This window comes from Dendrobium catenatum, unplaced genomic scaffold (assembly GCF_001605985.2).
Source record: "Dendrobium catenatum unplaced genomic scaffold, ASM160598v2 fragScaff_scaffold_199, whole genome shotgun sequence".
Classification (NCBI taxonomy): Eukaryota; Viridiplantae; Streptophyta; class Magnoliopsida; order Asparagales; family Orchidaceae; genus Dendrobium; species Dendrobium catenatum.
The window spans coordinates 560829-579749 of NW_021318661.1; the positions used below are offsets into that span (position 1 = coordinate 560829).

Here is an 18921-nt window from a genome sequence, read left to right on the forward strand (position 1 = left end):
TTAACTTCAAAAAATCATATCTTTCAATTTAACATGGTAAAAATTCAATACGTTATAGTCAAAATTCAAGTTGATGAGATCTATCATATACAAAAAATTATACGGTGAAAGTTTTACCAATATAAACTTATCCTAATTTTTCGGTGACGAAAACACAAATTTGACCAAAAAATTATCAAAAACACAAAATTGTTGAAAACTAAAATAGGATAACGGTCCCTTACAACGAGACAAGAAAATTCTCCAGATGCTCGACAAACAAAAATCATTCCGTGACCTCCAAAACCAAGGTTCATTTTTCTCTCTCCTCTCTTTCCTCTTTCAATTCTAAAACTATTGGGAGAAATAGATTTAAAAAAATTCTTTTAACTTAACTAATTAGTATATTTAAGATATTTATAATAAAATATTAATAGAACTATTTAATTTAATCATTTTTAATATATAATTCATATAAATCATTTTGGGGCTTTAAAAATTAAAGAAATATATTTATTAAATAAATTATTCCATTTAAAAATTATTTGTGAAATCGGTTTATAAAATAGACTTGTGATGCTCCCAAAGTCTCACTTGTATTAATATGTGTCAATTTTGTAAGGTTTTGTACTAGTGCCCGAAAATTACGAAACAATTAATGTAGTTAAAATACTATAATGTAAAAATTGTGGCAAATATAATTTTCAAAATTGGCTTAAAATAACTCCTAAAAATTTTATTTTCTTAGGTTAAAATATAGGCTATTACAGCAGGGTGCGAGAAGCCAGAGGGGGGTCGAGTCGTGAGGGTAGCGATGCGCCTATATAGGGGATGACATCGCACGCACAAGTGCACCATGCTTGCATGAATAGTATGGGATGCTAGATCTACCATAGAAGACGAGCTATGTGGGAGCGGGTTGCAAGTGGGATTCAAGGCAATTAGATATATCGGGTCAATTTCGAATTGACCGGGACCCAAACCATTTTTTAAACGGGTCAACAAATAAAACCAAAACTTGACTCGTTTATTAAATGGGTAAACCTAGATTTTTTTTGGTCAAGTTAGCTCAGGTTATTGGGACATATCAATAATTAACACCCCTACTATCAAATATATTAAAAAAGATAAATTATGTTTATAGCACGGCCAATTTTAATTAGAATTATGACTTCCCTTTTTCTTATAGCACTAGAACATGCTCTTATGTACTAGAACATGGCTTATAACCACTAGAATAAGTCTTATATACAGTAGAATATTTTCTGATATAGACAAAATCTAAAAGGGATTTTTTTTTTAAATAGTAAATCAACTTAAATTTGGATTTTTTTATACACTAAACAGTTCATTTTTTTTATAATTTTTTAAAATAAATCAGATTTTCGGGTCAATTCGGACTGACCCCTTACCCGACCGAGTTAGATTCGGGTTAAGAAAATAAATCGGAAATACTAATCGGGTTGGATCCGAATCGGATGAACATAAGACGAGTTGAAGTCAGATTCCATCCGAGCACGACCCGCCCATCGGTTTTGACACCCGCATATATTGAACAGTGAACCCAATAGAGGGACCTGAGAGCCGTCTTCTCATGGAATCCTTCTTCCGTTGCTTGCTTACTGGTTCAGTGTAGGTGACCTCTTCTGAACCCTAGGTAAATTCCAGTCCCTTCCCTCCTAAAAGCGCTCTCCAACACTTCTCGCTTCTGCCGGAAGATAAGCAGCGGCTGCCGTTGAGGCGGAGGTGGAGAAGTTGCTGGGATGGAGAATCACAAGATAAATGTTGTCAGGCTCCGCGTACGCGTTACGGCGAAGAGCCGAGGGAAGGAATCGGAATCCTCCTCTGGATCTTCAAATAAGCCGAGGGAACGGGAGTGCATGAATTCAGTGACGAAGCTCCAGCGTCGGGAGATCGGTGGGTTCCAGCGGATTGACCGCGGCACATCGTCGAATGCACCTGAGAAGTTCAGGAACATTCAACTCCAGGTCCGTTTCACGACCATATCCTCACTTTCACTCAATTTTGTTACGCTTCTGGCTGCTGGAACTAGAGTTTATTGTGTTTAGGGTTTGGAGCTTCAAGTTCGGCACTTGCTTTTTTTTTTTGTAATAGTTCGGCACTTGCTCTATGTGCTTGGGGCGTGACTGATATCATCTGGTCATGGATGCTGTCAAAAGTCCTGCTTTTGGTTTCGTTTACCGTTTTTTGGTGTTGAGGGTTATGAAGTTTACTATACTCGTTATTTGTGGCCTTTGGTCTTTTCCGTTCACAACAGTTAGATGGTGGCATGGTGCTTCTATTGTTATAGTTGTTTTATGATGCATCAGAATCTAGAGGGGCAAGGACAAATTTATTCATGGGTGTTCGTCATCATTATCCTAATCGAAACTATTATGGGATTCACGCAATGAATTTTACTTGTCTCTTCCCCTATTAATGTATATTAAGTTCTACTTGAATGTTAATTTTATTATTTGAGCCTTTTTATGCCATTTCTTAGATCTCAGATATAACATTATTGCATAGTTACTCATTTATCTACCCATTTTATTAGGCTGCTATACTTTTTACTATTATATTCTTAATAGATGCGATTCTCACCATTTCTTACTTGATGGTTTTTAGTATTTCCACAAATTTTTCTTAATAGTCCACACATGATTAGAGTATTAATGACTTATGCTGTCTAACACACTAATTCATATAGCATAACCAATCTATTCTCCATGTTTTGTAAACTTATACTTAAGTCTCCATGGTATTCTCTTGTTGCATGATACCTTTTTGATGAATCATAACCAAGAAGCTTTATCTTGAAATGTTATATCCTTATTTATATCCTTATTCTTTTAGATAATGTATGCAATATATTTACATATCTCATACTTAGGTATCATCATAACCATCAGCCTTTTCCCAATTATTTTTGGCTTTGACTTTTTCATTATTTCATGTATCACTTTTTTTTTTATTAATTTTAAGCCCTGTCTTCTAAAATTCTTGTTGTTTATCTAGCATTTCACTTATGAAAGGTGTATTACTTATTATTTTTTTATATGTAAATAGTTGACTCTTGACTCGTGGGTTCCTCACTTTGACCATATTTAGTTGACATTTTTGTGAGTTTAAGGTACACACACAAAACAGGGTTAGATTTGGTTATGTACTTTTGCAGTTTATGCTTTTCTTTCAAAATTTAACCAATCTAAACCCACATAATGTGCATGCAATATAATATAAAAAATATACATACCATGCACAATTTTATATAATCAAGGAAATCACTCTAACCAAATAATTAAACACTGTGCGTATGCAGTTGTTTTTGATGATGGTAAGCTAGATGTGTATGTGACTAGTAAGCACAATATATAGTGATATTACTCAAACACAAGCTAATAACACTTAGAATGTCAATTACTATAACAAGTAAAGCTAATGTCAACAATATGTATGATGGTGATGTGAAACATAATTACAATGTTATGAGAGAATAGAGATTACAACAACATTGAATACCAGTCCATGATCACTCTCATTTTAATAGTATGTGAATGTTGAAAATCACAATACAAACATATGAAGCAATGTATAATTAACTTACACAAAGCATGATGATAATAGTAATGACAAAATGTTGAGAGAGTATGCGGCATTATAAAGATCAATCTAAAAGTGACATTGTACCACCAACATGTGATCATATAATCATCAATCATCACAAGAATGTAACTCAATGAAATTGCAATTTAAAATAAATCCAGGAATATATAAACAGGACAACACTACTTTTGTATGGTTTGGCACAACCTGACCTAAGCTCTCCTTCACTTAGGATTCTAGTACCAATCACTCATTTGCTCGCAAGTTAGTGGAGAAACTGGTGCACATTATTACTTCAAAGAGAATAACCCCACCTTACCTTGATTATAGGCAAGTGCACCATTCTAAACCAAAGCTTAGCAACAATCAAGGAAAGTTTTCCAAAGTTTTCCAAGGTTTTGGTAGTGAATAAGTCTATCACCAATAAATTATAACTGTTAAATACAATACTTTCTCTATACAAATAAATGATTGTCTAATGTAGAAGAGCAGAACTTAAATACAATCTAAGATATTGATAGAGAAAGGTGTTAGACCGATTGTAATCAAGAAGACTTAAAAGGGCATGAACGCGTTGAACCTTATTTAAGATGCTGATATTCTTTGACACATTCTTCTCCAAACTTCTTTTTTTGGTTTCGAGTGAAATAATTAATTTTAAGCTATTAGAACATTAGATCTACATAGGAGATGAATGGAGAGTAAAGCCAATTTAAAACATTAAATTTTGTCCTTAGAAGTAGGAAATATGATCAATTCCAAACAACACAAAAAAAAACTACCCATTCAATGACACCTTCATAAAGACGTGCAATTTTTTCTCCCATGCAAAGAAGAAACATAATCAATTCCAAACAACTCTTAAAAATTAGCCATTCATTGATTGTTTTGTGAATAAGTGAAAGTTCTTATTTTTATCATGACATAATTATTTTATAACATTAAGATATAATTTTATATATAAAAGTTTATGTAACCAACTTAATGAATCAAATGGATTAAATATATAATAATTGTAATTTAATAATTAATAAAATTAATTGATAATCAATACATAAAATCATCTTTAATAAATTTAATGGATTAAATAGGACATTTAGCTCAAATAAAATTGTCAAAAACTATGTGATTTGATACACAATTATAAGTAATTCAAGTAGCATTTATATCATTATTATTAGCATTGTCCCAATTATTTGTAGTTGGCTTAATGAATCCTCATTTTTTATTCACTTTTTTCTTGAATGTTGCTTGAATAATTAAACCTAATTTTTACTAATCATTTTGTACAAATTTTATGGTTTCTAACTTATATCTAACCTCTCTCCTTTCTAATATTTCAATGCTAATGTTATCAACCCATCTAATGGGTGCAATTTCTACCCTCCATTGTCCATGTCCAAAGTGTTCCTCTATTATTAGCATTCTTTAATTCTAACTTTGGTCACATGTTCATCTTAACATTCTTAGCCGAGTTACCCTTAACTTAGCTATCAATTACTTGCTTATTGCTCTGCACTTGGATCCATATCATTATCATCATCTAGCCTTATCCCAACTATGTGGGATTAGCTTGATGAAGCCTCTTTTTTATTCATTCTCGTGGATTGTTGTCTAAGTAGTTAAGCTCGTTATTCAAAAATTATTTTGAACATTTTTATCCATGTTATCTTAAGCCTGGCCCTTCTCCTTAATCCTCCAACACAAACTTTATGTACTTGTTTAGTGGATGCACATGTCCAAACCCAATAAGTTTATCTTGAGTATCTTGCTCTTTTTTTTTCTTTAATTTAATGTTCATTATTTTATACTTCATAGTTTTCCTACAAATTGATTCCTTGCTCAACATAGCTATTAGCTAATTTTTTATTGCTCAAAATTTAGATTCATATAAATCATCAGTGTAATTATTGTTTTATAACAATTTTTTCATGATATCCTCTTATTTAATAATATTACTGAGGCACTTTTTCATTTCTACTATCTAGCCATAATTTTAAAAATTATATTCTCATCCATATCCACACTTTTTATATGATAAATTCAAGATACTTAAACCTATCACATTTAGGTTTCAGTTTGTCTTCATGTTATTGAATTGTAATTGTTAATATTACATCCACTAAAATTACATAACATATACTCCATAATTGTTCTACTAATTTTAAATAGTTTTTCTTCTGAATATTGTCTCTATTATTTTAAATTCAACTTATTTCAAATGTTTTCTCTTCAATTGGATTATCTGCAACTGCAAAAAACATAAACCAAGTATCTCCTTTTGGATATCCTTTGTAAGAACCTTTATAATAAGCATAAAAAGATATGGACTTAACATTACTTCTTGATGTAATTTTATTGTAATTAGAAACTCTTTGGCCACCATACAATTACTTATAATACTAGTTAGTGTTTCATTATACAGATTTATAATATTTTCAATATACATTTGATATGAACATTTCTTCTTAAGTTGCATTAAATCAATCCTGTGAGACTTGATCATATACCTTTTTAATATTAATAAAAATCATATAATGGTAAGTCTTTTACACTCTATGCTTTTTCATTACTTGTTTGAACTTAAAAACTACTTCCATAGTAATTTTTTTTGGGGAATGAAACTATTAAATTGATAGAAGTCTCAAGTCGCCTAAGAGAAACTTCTTATATTAAATAACATATTTTTAGGTTAATGCCTGTAGTTGACTTTCCAGTTAATCAAATATTCAAATCTTATTTCAAATCTGGATCAGGTTCAATAAGGTTGTACCACTTGACCAATTTACTAAATCCTTAAGTCACCTAAGCGAAACTTCTTGCCAAAGTCGCTTATGTCTACTTGCATTTATGTTGAAGTCATCAAGCAAAGGGCCAACATGCCTATGAAATTCAATAATTGAAGTGATCTATTTGTCAAAAGAACTCGTCAAAGAGAACCATTGATAGAATTTGTCAGTGGAAATTGAAGATGTTGATAGAAGTTGTCAGTGGAAATTCATCTTCAAGAATTTGTCCTCAACTTGGATCTCATTAAGAGTTTGCTCAAGTTTAAAATAATTGTTAGCCAATTAGATTTATTCATTGTATAATAAGTATTATTAAGCATTGCTATATCATTTTGCTTGCATCATTTGATTATAGCCATTCTTGAGGCACTCAAAGTTGACATAAACTTATAATTAAGCGGGCAGAAGATGAGTTCAGCACATTCTTATAGGATCATGTCATATCAGTATTGTACTTTGTGAACTAAATATAATAAGATCCTCAGTGTTTTTCTTTCTAACTTTTTCTTTATCTCTCTTCATTGTCTTTATGGCTTGATATATGCTTGTTAACAAGGTTTTAGCGTCACATAACAGCATATTTTGATCTAGCATCCTTAAAAGTATACTGAGTGTAGAGGTATGAGGAACAAGAAGCCAAGCCATGGAGTATCTTGATGAAAGGGAAAGATCTTAACAAGTTAAACAATAAGGTTTCGTGACTAATGGTCAGCTTAATCAGATGGATGATCATTGACAAGAATGATCAAGACAATCCTTTAGCGATTTCCAAAATTTGCTCATGCAGACTGCAGAGTCTCCGATGGAGCAATAATCTTCTGATTCTCTTATCCACTAATGATAATTTAATCTCAGGGCACTCACTTGTTCTCTAGCAATTGATGGACTTTCGTCGTGAAAGAAAGTAATGTTGAGTTATCACTTTCTTGTCATCTTGTGAGGTGCCAATCACAATCTTTAAATTCATTTTCCATTGAAATTAATGTGGCTCGACCTCCAAAGTTCAAATTTCCCACCTCTACTTTTTGTCGATTGTATTGTCTACTTCGAGTTGGCCACTTTTCTCCTTAATATCAATGATGATCTCAAGTACCAATTACATTTTTCTAATTTTAAGGTGGTACATTAAGATGGTTCTCGCTTTTCTTGTTGGGGAGTATTACTTCCTGCTTTGTGTTTAAGCACCAATTTGTGACTCAATTCGTCATTGTTTAAAGATTAAAAGCCATTGAACTCAATTTTTTTAATAAAGAAAAGATTAAGCCATTAAGGCAAATTGCTTAGAAATTCCGTAATCCACAAAGATTTGGAATCAACAATGGCCCAAGCCTAGGGGTGGAATAGAGTCAAGCTGACTCGTGAGCCGGCTAGGGCTCGACTTGTTAACGAGCTCGCGAGCCGAGCTTATCTAGCTTTGAGTTCGAGCTCGAGCTCGAGCAGGATTTCAAACTCATTGGCTTATTGAGCTCAAGATTGATCTTAAGGATGCTCGGCTTGACTATTTGTCGAGCAGCTCGATTAATGCGGGCAAAGCGCAGAAGCGGGTGCGTGCAAACCCGAAAGACGGATCGGCGGAGTGCGATCACTGAAAACAAACCGCATTAATGAGCTTGCGAGCTGCTAGTCGAGCTTGGGTCACTGGCACGAATTGAGCTCAAGCTCGACTTTTGAACTTGACTCGAGTTCGAGCTCGGGATTTGCTCTTGAGTCGAGCTCGACTCGTTTGCACCCCTACCCAAGCCGCATTGACTCAAGGACTTCGAGAGGTTCCATTTAGATATGGGCTCGATTTGCAGCAGTTGAGAATATTGGTAGAGTTGCTTGAATCTTCTAACAATCATATTAATGCAGAAAAATATAATTATGTATCAGCTGTCTCATCCTCTTTGCCACATGAGTATGGCTCCATGGAAAAATTGTGATGACTTTGATACAATTAGATCAAGTTGGCCAATAAGCTGTTAAATCAATAATAGCAACATCACCAACAATGATTCTAGAATCATAACCTCCTCCCGGATATGTGAGATCAAAACTATGATAGTGATATGTAGACGCTTCTGCCATCTTGGCACTACCCAACTTTCACTCTGTGTTTTCTTATAGAAATCATTGATGTGATTCACGTTAAATAATATTTTTGGTTTGCAACCGTAATGAAGCAAGACTGGATGCTTGAGATTCATCAATATATTGTGTATTTCTGAAGACCATGGGCAGCATGGTATGGAGGATTGTCAGCATAAAGAGCAAATTTGTGTAGAAAAGTTGAAAGAATTTATCCTAACTAAACCTAAAGGACAACCCGAGAAGGCTTCTTGTAAGAATAATGGAAAGAGCTTGTCTCAATGCATGTGATACAGAGTAGAAGTAGTGTAGCAATTCTTGGAGGAGTTGGAACTGAAGCATCATGTCAAGTGACTTTGATTGGGAGAGGTGAATGCTATCTCAACGTCAAGAACATTGATGGAGGCGGTGCCAACTACCTTCATTAACAATGATAAGCCTGCAAATGACAATCCCTGCATTGATGTGATTATTTTTGCGGTGCTCATCGTAAACTTTTAAATTGACAAATATTCTTATAGACATTAAAACCTAAGGAATGTCATCTTTAGAAGTATCCTTGGAAACGTGAACTATAATCGTTTAAGGTTGGTACTTGGTATCTGTTACATGCTTGCTTTATGATTTCTCTTTTGAGTGTTGGGAAACTGAATGAAAATTATTGCACTGCTGATCATTTTAGGGGTAGGCAGCCAACAATTTGCATCAATGGTTGATTTCATCACAGTTGACCCCCTAACGACTTACAATGAAATATTTATTAGTGTGCTTCTCAACACTTTTAAAGTAGTAGTATTAAGTATTAACATATCATGTCGCTATAAAATTTCTAGCAAGAGGATGCTCCATCATTGTTTGCAAAAAATTATTGCATTTCCAGTGATGCTACTTGGAGGCAAGAGCGGATTCGATTTCTTTTTTCAGGGCGGACAAAATTTTAGCTAATTAAAGTATTAAATAACAACGATAATAATAATAAATAATAATATTAATAACAAATAGTAATAATAATAAAATATATATTTTTTTAATTTAACCAATATAATGCTATCAAATTTGTAAGAGAAATTTTTTATCATTTATCTTCTAATATAATATTTATTTTAGTGATATAAGTTGGAGTAAAAGCATATATTCCCCTCTCCTGCCTTCAAATTCCGCACCTCGACGCTGAAATTCAGCACCTCGACGCTGGAATTCCTCTCTTCTACTGCCAAAATCAGCACCTCTTCGATCGTACCCCCGACTCATCTCCTCTCTAGAAAGCGGTTCTAGAGGAGGTATATCGTCTTCCCCCTCAAGGATCTCCACCTCCGGATTCCTCCTCCCCCGGGTCGGGTTTGGATTTCCTCCTACGACATGGCCGTCGGTGGTCTCTCTTACTTCCGATGCCGCCGGATGGGTCTGCATTTCTAATAGTTTCTTCATCATTTCTTCCATCGCCGCGAACCTCCCTTCCAACCTGTCATTGTTGGTAGAGATTTCCAGGAACTTTCCCTCCAGATCTGTCTTTAGTTGTCCGAACTCGCCTTCCAATACTTCCACCTTCTTTCCGGCCATCTTTCTTCCCAACAGATCTCAACAATTTCACTTCCGGAAGCCGAAAGCTCGCTGAAAAATTAGAATTTCAGCCGCCTAAGGTCCCAAAAACGACGCTCTGATACCAATTTGATAGGAAGTGCTTGTATTCACAAGCAACCTATCCAAAATCGGCGAACCAACAGCAGCCAAATGGCTGTCCACAGCAGGAAAACAGCAGATTTCTGCTGTTTACAGCAGAAAAACAGCACTTGTTCGGGAAAATACGAGAGAAAACTCAAGAAAAGACTTGTATTCCACTTAGACGATGAATAAAAGAGCAAGATACAATTGATCCTCAATTCGAGAGGAGGATCGATCTCTCCCAAATCTCTAGACGCCGCTAGAGCCCAAAGAAACCTAAATCTAAGAGATCTCAAATTTCAGCCAAATTCAAGATGATCAAACCCTAGGAAAATCTACTATTTAATGCATACAAATCAAAAGGAAATCCCTAAACAGTCCCTACATTCAAATTCCCCTCTTAATTTCCTCAAAAAAGCTTCCTATATTGCTCCCGCAAGGCGTGCGGTGCGCGCGGCCTCCGCCCAGGCGAACAAATCGCCTGTTTCGCGATATTCGGGCGTGAACCAGTCCCGCCTGGACCGGCTGGACCGGTCCAGTGGACCGGTCTAACAAAATGTTGAGAGAGTATGTGACATTATAAAGATCAATCTAAAAGTAACATTGTACCACCAACATGTTATCATATAATCATTGATCATCACAAGAATGTAACTCAATGAAAGTGCAATTTAAAATTAATCCAGGAATAGATAAGGAGGACAAGCACAACTTTTATGGTTTGGCACAACCTGACCTAAGCTCTCTTTCACTTAGGATTCTAGTACCAATCACTCATTTGCTCGCAAGATAGTGGAGAAGCTGATACACATTATTATTTCAAAGGGAATAACCCCTTACCTTGATTATAGTTGAGTGCACCATTCCAAAGCTTAACAACAATCAAGGAAAGTCTTTCAAAGTTTTCCAAGGTTTTGGTAGTGAATAAGTCTATCACCAATAAATTATTACTGTTAAATACAATACTTTCTCTATACAAATGATTATCTAATGTAGAAGAGCAGAACTTAAATACAAACTAAGATATTGAGGGAGAAAGGTGTTAGACCAATTGTAATCAAGAAGAGTTAAAAGAGCATGAACGCTTTAAACCTTCTTTAAGATGATGAAATTCTTTGACACAAATTCTTCTCCAAACCTCTTATTTTGGTTTCGAGTGAAATAATTAATTTTAAGCTATTAGAACATTAAATTTACATAGGAGATGAATGGAGAGTGAAACCAATTTAAAACATTAAATTTTGGCCTTAGAAGTAGGAAATATGATCAATTCCAAACAACACAAAAAAACTAGCCATTCAATGACATTTTCATAAAGACGTGCAATTTTTTCGCACATGCAAAGAAGAAGCATAATCAATTCCAAACAACTCTTAAAAATTAGCCATACAATGATTGTTTTGTGAATAAGTGAAAGTTTTTATTTGTATCATGACATAATGATTTTATAACATTAAGATATAAAATGATATATAAAAATTTATGTAAACGACTTAATGAATGAAATGGAATAAATATATAATAATTGTAATTAAATAATTAATAAAATTAATTGATAATCAACACAAAATCATCTTTAATAAATTTAATGGATTAAATAGGCATTTAGCTCAAATAAAATTGTCAAAAAGTACGTGATTTGATACACAATTATAAGTAATTCAAGTAGCATTTATATCATTATTATTAGCATTATCCCAATTATTTTGTTGTTGACTTAATGAATCCTCATTTTTTATTCACTTTTTTCTTGAATGTTGCTTGAATAGTTAAACCTAATTTTTGCTTATCATTTTGAACAAATTTTATGGTTTCTAACTTATATCTAACCTTTCTCCTTTCTAATCTTTCAATGCTACTATAATCAACCCATCTGATGGCTGCAATTTCTACCCTCCATTGTCCATGTCCAAAGTGTTCCTCTATTATTAGCATTCTTTAATTCTAACTTTGGCCACGTGTTCATCTTAATATTCTTAGCCCAATTACCCTTAACTTAGCTATCAATTACTTGTTTATTGCTCTACACTTGGATCCATATCATTATCATCATCTAGCCTTATCCCAACTATGTGGGATTAGCTTGATGAAGCCTCTTTTTTATTCATTCTCGTGGATTGTTGTCTAAGGAGCTAAACCTGTCATTCGTAAATTATTTTGAACATTTTTATCCATGTTATCTTAAGCCTGTCCCTTCTCTTTAATCCTCCAACACGAACATTATGTACTTGTTTAGTGGATGCACATTTCCAAACCCAATAAGTCTATCTTGAGGAGATGTTGCTCTATTTTTTTTTTCTTTAATTTAATGTTCCTTATTTTATACTTCCTCCCGGATATGTGAGATCAAAACTCTGATAGTAATAGGTAGACGCTCCTGCCATCTTGGCACTACCCAACTTTCACTGTGTTTCTCTTATCGAAATCATGGATGCGATTTACGTTAAATAACATTTTTGGTTTGCAACCCTAATGAAGCAAGACTGGATGGTTGAGATTCATCAATATATTGTGTGTTTCTGAAGACCATGAGCATGATATGGAGGATTGTCACCATCTCTATTATTTGGTTAAAGAGCAAATTTGTATATAAAAGAAAGAATTTATCCTAACTAAACCTAAAGGACAACCCTAGTTGTAAGAATAATGGAAAGAGCTTGTCTCGATGCATGTGATTCACAGAGTAGTAGTGTAGCAATTCTTGGAGGAGTTGGAACTGAAGCATCATGTCTAAGTGACTTTGATTGGGAGAGGTGCATGCTATCTCAACATCAAGAACATTGATGGAGGTGGCGCCAACCACCTTCATTAACAATGATAAGCCTGCAAATGACAATCCCTGCATTGATGTGATTATTGTCGTGGTGCTCCTCACATACTTTTAAATTGACAATATTCTTATAGACATTAAAACCTAAGGAATCTTATCTTTAGAAGTATCCTTGGAAGCATGAACCATAATTGTTTAAGGTTGGTACTTGTTACATTGCTTTATGATTTCTCTTTTGAATGTTGGGAATTGTAATGAAAATGATTGCACTACTGATCATTTTGGGGGAAGGCAATCAACAATTTGCATCAATGGTTGATTTCATCACAGTTGACCCCCTAACGACTTACAATGAAATATTTATTAATGTGCTTCTCAATACTTTTAAAGTAGTAGTATTAAGTATTAACATATCATGTCACTATAAAATTTCTAGCAAGAGGATGCACCATCATTGTTTGCAGAAAATTGTTGCATTTCCAGTGGTGCTACTTGGAGGGGATGGAAAGCATCTAGGTGGAGGTTTTGAGTTTGATGTTTAGAGAGTCATTAGACACAATAACTCCAAAGCAATTAATGAAGTTGTTTTGTTAGAAGATAACCCAACACATATGCTTAGAATTATCGCATAAGTTGTTCCAAGGTAGATGGATGAACCTGTTAATGCTATTTGTTTCTAACCTTGCTTCAGAAATGTCAGTGGTCAATGTCAATGTTGCATGTCACCTATTCAACATTGACAAATTAATAAGGCTAATGAAACAAAGAATTTGCTAAGTTATCGTAAGATCAATAATAAATTGAATCAAATTCTTTGTGAATTTTACAAGCTATTGGAGGTTTATTTTGTGTGATAGGTATAGTACCCTGATTGAAATTCAAATGTAGTTATGAATCAAAAGTCAAGAGGAAAGCGGAGAATATGCATAGATTTTATGAATTTGAACTTGGCATGTTTAAAGGACAATTATCCATTCCCACAAAATTGCAAGTTAGTTGAGTCGATAGTTGGCTTTCAATAATAAGTTTTCTTAATGCCTTCTATGATTATCTTCAAATAAAAATGTTTTGTTCCCATTGCGAGAAAACAATTTCATCACTGGCAACTTATTGTATGGATACAATGCCATGTCATTTTGATTTAAAACTGTTGTAGCAACTTACCAATGAATTATGGATTGTCTTCAAAGTTAGAAAGATCGAATTATTTAAGTTTATATTAATATTTTATTAACAGCAGAAGTCCAGCCCAACACATCCTAGATTTGCAGAAGCGTTCATAATTTTGAAGAAGTATAGTAATTAATAAGCATCTCGATCCATAGAAATGTCCCTAGGTGCAGTAGCAGTAAATTTTTTAGTTTCTTACTTGTAAGGGCATCAAAACAAACCGAAACAAAGCCAAAGCTATTTTAGTTTTGCCACCATCAAAAACAACTTAAGATATTCAATGGACTAACAAGGTGAGTTGTATCACACAGTTGCAATTTTGGCTCAATGGAAATATAAGATTAGTCCAACGGGATTAGGATACTTATGTCCCTGTCTTTGTTCTTCTGATTTTCTAAGCGAGAGTTTATAGAAGTTCAAGATAGGAATGATGTCAAGTAGGATTTGGCTTGGTTTGATTATATACTTGTTTAGTTTTCCTAAAACTCCACTTGCTTCAGTCCTATACCCATGTAGGAAGAATTTGGGTAGAAGACAATTTGGTTGTTGATCAAATATGGATTGTTATTATTTCTACTTCTGAAACTATGCATTTACTTTTCACATAATATGGAAAGCAACATCTATTAATGAGTGGTTATATAATAATAGTTATCATGAAATTTGCAAGACATGTTAAAGGTGAATTCGTTATGTTGTCTAGCATATTTTCAATATAAGCATGTTTTCATTAGTCTTGGCGCAATTAAAAATTTTCACTGAACCTTACACATCTAATTAACATGGAACCGTTCTGGAATGTTTATATATGTTGAAATACATAGTTATATCTTCGAAGGGGTACTGTTACTTTGAGTATCTATGAGTTTTCATGGCTTATAGTTGAATCTAAGTGGTTTAGAGCTTTCTCGTTGATTATCAGTTAAACTAATAGCAAATTCCTGTTTGACCTGACCACATTCCAATGTTATTTTAACTTGAAGCCTAAATGCTTCTCATTTTAGGATAATGCAGGAGGAGTTTGATACTTATGATCACAATGTTCATTGGTTTTTAAAATTACAATTTCTCAAAAAGAGATCTAAGATTATTGAGATCGTTGCAGCAAAGGATGTTATTTTTGCCCTTGCTCAGTCTGGTCTTTGTGCAGCCTTTAGTCGTAGTAAGTTAGTTCTTCAGATTATCTTCATTGTCACTTCTGGTTGGCTTTCATTCTGATTGAAGTCTTCTGCGTTTTTGTTTTCAGCAACAAACAAACGTATATGCTTCTTGAATATAAGCCCTGATGAAGTAATTAGGAGCCTCTTCTATAACAAGAACAATGAATCGCTAATCACTGTATCAGTTTATGCATCCGACCACTTCAGTTCCTTAAAATGCCGAACAACTCCGATAGAGTAAGAAACTTGAACTTTTGTTAATTGCTCAAATTATTTATGTTAGTATCTTAATGATTTTGTTTTCCCTGTCCCTCGGAAGCATTGTCAATTTTGGTATGTACACGCATTACTGTTCAAAATGTTTATATATAGTTTGCTTATAGAATTTCAAAAATAAATATGTTGGAGAAAGTACTTGATGAGGACATCAGCAGGATATTATGACACGTCTACAAGAGAAGGTATCGAAGATCGATGGCTACGATTATGAGTCTTTATTTGTGATGCATTTTATGTATTTCTTTTATTTATGTTCTAGTTTTTACCATTGTACCTCTGAGAGGGACCCCCACCTGCTAGCCCTACTCCAACCAAAGCCCCAAACTGACCCCCTCCATGACCGTCTACCCCTCCCTAGCCGCCGGCCAAGCCAAACCCCCAATTGCCTTGATTCCAATTTCCAATCGTCCCTTTAATGCTTTCCTAATTTAGAACATTCTAATAAATTGGCAAGCTTAACAATTTTATTAAATTCCTGTAATATCTTTTTGTTTCACATCAGTACTGATTTGTTTCTTTGGACTTCTCAAGTCCCTTCACGAGTTCTTTTATTTTATTTTTTTTAATTATTTTGATGAATATTTTATCAGTGGTAGAAATTTGCTGAATTAGAAGCAAGAATTATCAAATTTTGATATCCTCTCACTTTTCTTTTTAATTAGTAATGAATCTTCTTGGTCGTGAACTTATTGTGTCCATGACAACATTTTTTTAATAATTGCATTCTGACAGATATATAAGGAGGAATCAACTTGATGCAGGATACCCACTTTTTGAGACCGAGTCTCTCAAATGGCCTGGTTTTGTTGAATTTGATGATGTCAATGGCAAAGTTCTTACTTACTCAGCTCAGGATGGGTAAACTTTATCCTTTAGTGAATTAATCTTTTGAGTTAAGTTGGTTGAGTGATTAGTCTGAATGTGTGCGCTCATTCACAGAATATACAAAGTCTTTGACCTAAAGAACTACTCCTTTTTATACTCAATATCTGATAAAAATGTACAAGAAATTAAGATCAGGTTTGATTCCTCCATCCAAAATCTATTGCAGATTCACTATTCTTTCAAGAATATACTATTTGACATCCTATGATTTTTATAATTTTTTTATCACAGTCCAGGAATCATGCTGTTAATATATCATAGAACTCCTGGTTATGTTCCATTAAAGTTACTCTCAATTGAAGATGGTACGATTTTAAAGTCTTTCAATCACTTATTACACCGCAACAAAAAAGTTGACTTCATTGAGCAGTTCAATGAGAAGCTTCTGGTGAAACAAGAAAATGAAAATCTTCAGATACTTGATGTAGGGAATTTGCAATCTTATCCTTATATTTTGCAGAATTTGTAACTGTCTGCATATCTAACTTCCAATATTTGAACAGGTTAGAAATTCAGAATTAACTGAGGTTGGCAAGACACAATTTATGACACCTTCTGCATTCATCTTCCTGTACGAGAATCATCTTTTCTTGACATTCAGAAACAGAACAGTTGCTGTGTGGAACTTTAGGGGAGTACTGGTCACCTCTTTCGAAGACCACTTGTTGTGGCATCCTGATTGCAACACAAACAACATTTATATTACCAGTGACCAGGATTTGATAATTTCCTACTGTAAATCAGAAGAAGGATGCGAGGATGTAGGTAATGGTAATGCTCAAATTTCTGATTTTTTTCCTTGCGTGTTGCATCTTCTCTCAAATATGAATACAATCATTCTTGGCTTTTTTTTAATAAATAAAAGAGAATTTGTATACCGTGAGGTAGGGGTGTCAATTTTGGGTCACGGGTCGTGTTCGGGTCGAATCCAAAACTGACCCAATACTATTCGGGTTCGGGTCGACCCGACCCATTTTTGCAAACTGGACAATTTTCTGGAGGATTCGGGTCAACCCGACTTGACCCACAGACACGGCAACTGACGCGGAATTGCCCGGCGAAAGCAGTGGGCCAACGGCCGGCGGAAGCAGGACGCGGGATGCGTGACGTGGAACTGAAGCAGAAGCGGGACGCAGTAGTGGAAGCGGGATGAGACGCTCAACGCGACGCGACACTGGCCTCGAGGCGCTACGCGACGCGACACAGCCGAGGCAGGCAGGCAAGCGGGCGCGGGGCAGTCAGGGTGGGGTCATTCCGGGCAGATGGGTTTATGTGTCATTCCAGGACATTTCAGATCATTCACGGGTTCCCGGATCAACCCGAACTTGATCCTATTTTTCAAACTGGTCGGTTTTTCGGATCCAAACCCAACCCGCTTTGGGTTCGGGTCAACCCAAACCCGAAATTTTTGGGTCGGATCCAATATTGACGCCCCTACCGTGAGATTCATAATATTGAAGAGTTTAAAACATTTTGTGTACATCCCCTGTGTGAAAGTAACGGACCGGGAATCTTAAAAACTTTTTTTTCTTTCTTTCTCAGCTTCTACTGTTGGATCCATCAACATGAGCAATATTCTTACTGGGAAGTGCATTGCCAAAATATGTGCAAATGACCCTTCAATCCAGATAAGTCCTCGTAGAAGAGGAGATAGTGGTAGATCTTCCATAAGGAGTACTGTTCGCGAAGCCCTTGAAGATGTTACAGCGTTGTTCTATGATGAGGATAGAAATGAGATATACACTGGAAACAAACAAGGCTTGATACATGTCTGGTCAAGTTAGCTTCATGATTTTCATTCTGATATGAGATCAGCTCATTTACATGTAAGATTTGTGGCATTCTTTCTTAGAGGCATTACGGTATGTACAATTGTTATTTTAACTCACTCACTAATCTTATTTATGTGCATTATTAATGCATCATTGGCTAAGTAATGGCTTGTATTATAGCAGAAGTTTTAGTTTAATGATGCTTCCTTATTTGTTAGTTCTGCTAGAAGTTCTAATGTGGCTGTACTCTTTCAATTTATAGAAGCTTTCATATATATATATACACAGTTGATCGCAAGAAGGATAAACTTGAATTTTTTATGCAGGAATATTTTGGCCACTAAACTTGTTATGAAAGCTGGAAACATTAAGGATTTTTTTTTTTCATTTTTTTTAGATAATATAGTTTGTCAGATCTATCCCACCTTCAAAAAAGATAAAGAGATTTAAAAAGACTTGATTAATTTTTAATAGAAAATAATAGAGAAAAAATAATTCATATAACCAATCTTATGTAGTAGAGAAATTATTCTGTGGAAATAAAATGCAGAACATTGTCCGGAGATTAATCAGAATGATCAACGGTATCGAGCTGCAATATTATTTTGGTTTATCTCCAGATGTCGGAGACGTCAAATGGCATCCGCACAAAATAATTAATCCATGTAGGGAGATAAAAACCTGGATGCTAATTTTATTGTTGTATGATATAAAACTACATTAGAAATATGAAAACAATGCAAAAGTACACGAAGGGGAATACAAAGGGCAAACCATGCAGA

The 18921-nt window shown here is 34.5% G+C and overlaps 1 protein-coding gene across 3 annotated transcripts; it reads left to right on the plus strand.

Annotated features, from left to right (window-relative positions):
* Positions 1-1535: 1535 nt before the first annotated feature.
* LOC110110421 lies at positions 1536-18356 on the plus strand. 3 transcript variants are annotated; one of them, XM_020841891.2, is made up of 8 exons: positions 1536-1967; positions 15058-15205; positions 15290-15440; positions 16215-16340; positions 16422-16502; positions 16599-16791; positions 16871-17132; positions 17910-18356. In XM_020841891.2, the coding sequence occupies exons 1-8, from the start codon at positions 1743-1745 to the stop codon at positions 18149-18151; spliced, it is 1428 nt and encodes a 475-aa protein (XP_020697550.1). In that variant the 5' UTR covers positions 1536-1742; the 3' UTR covers positions 18152-18356. The 3 variants fall into 3 exon arrangements, with proteins under 3 accessions (XP_020697550.1, XP_020697549.1, XP_020697551.1); XM_020841890.2 differs by having other exon boundaries at positions 1537-1967; positions 16871-17138; XM_020841892.2 differs by having other exon boundaries at positions 1796-1967; positions 15048-15205; positions 16871-17138.
* The last annotated feature ends 565 nt before the right edge of the window (positions 18357-18921 follow it).

Excerpts from the sequence above, each read along its gene's own strand:
- LOC110110421 (XM_020841890.2), top strand. The coding sequence starts at position 1,743 with ATGGAGAATCACAAGATAAATGTTGTCAGGCTCCGCGTACGCGTTACG. Across the intron at positions 1,968-15,057 it reads TCAGGAACATTCAACTCCAG|GAGGAGTTTGATACTTATGA; the intron begins GTCCGTTTCACG and ends AGGATAATGCAG. Across the intron at positions 15,206-15,289 it reads TTGTGCAGCCTTTAGTCGTA|CAACAAACAAACGTATATGC; the intron begins GTAAGTTAGTTC and ends TTTTGTTTTCAG.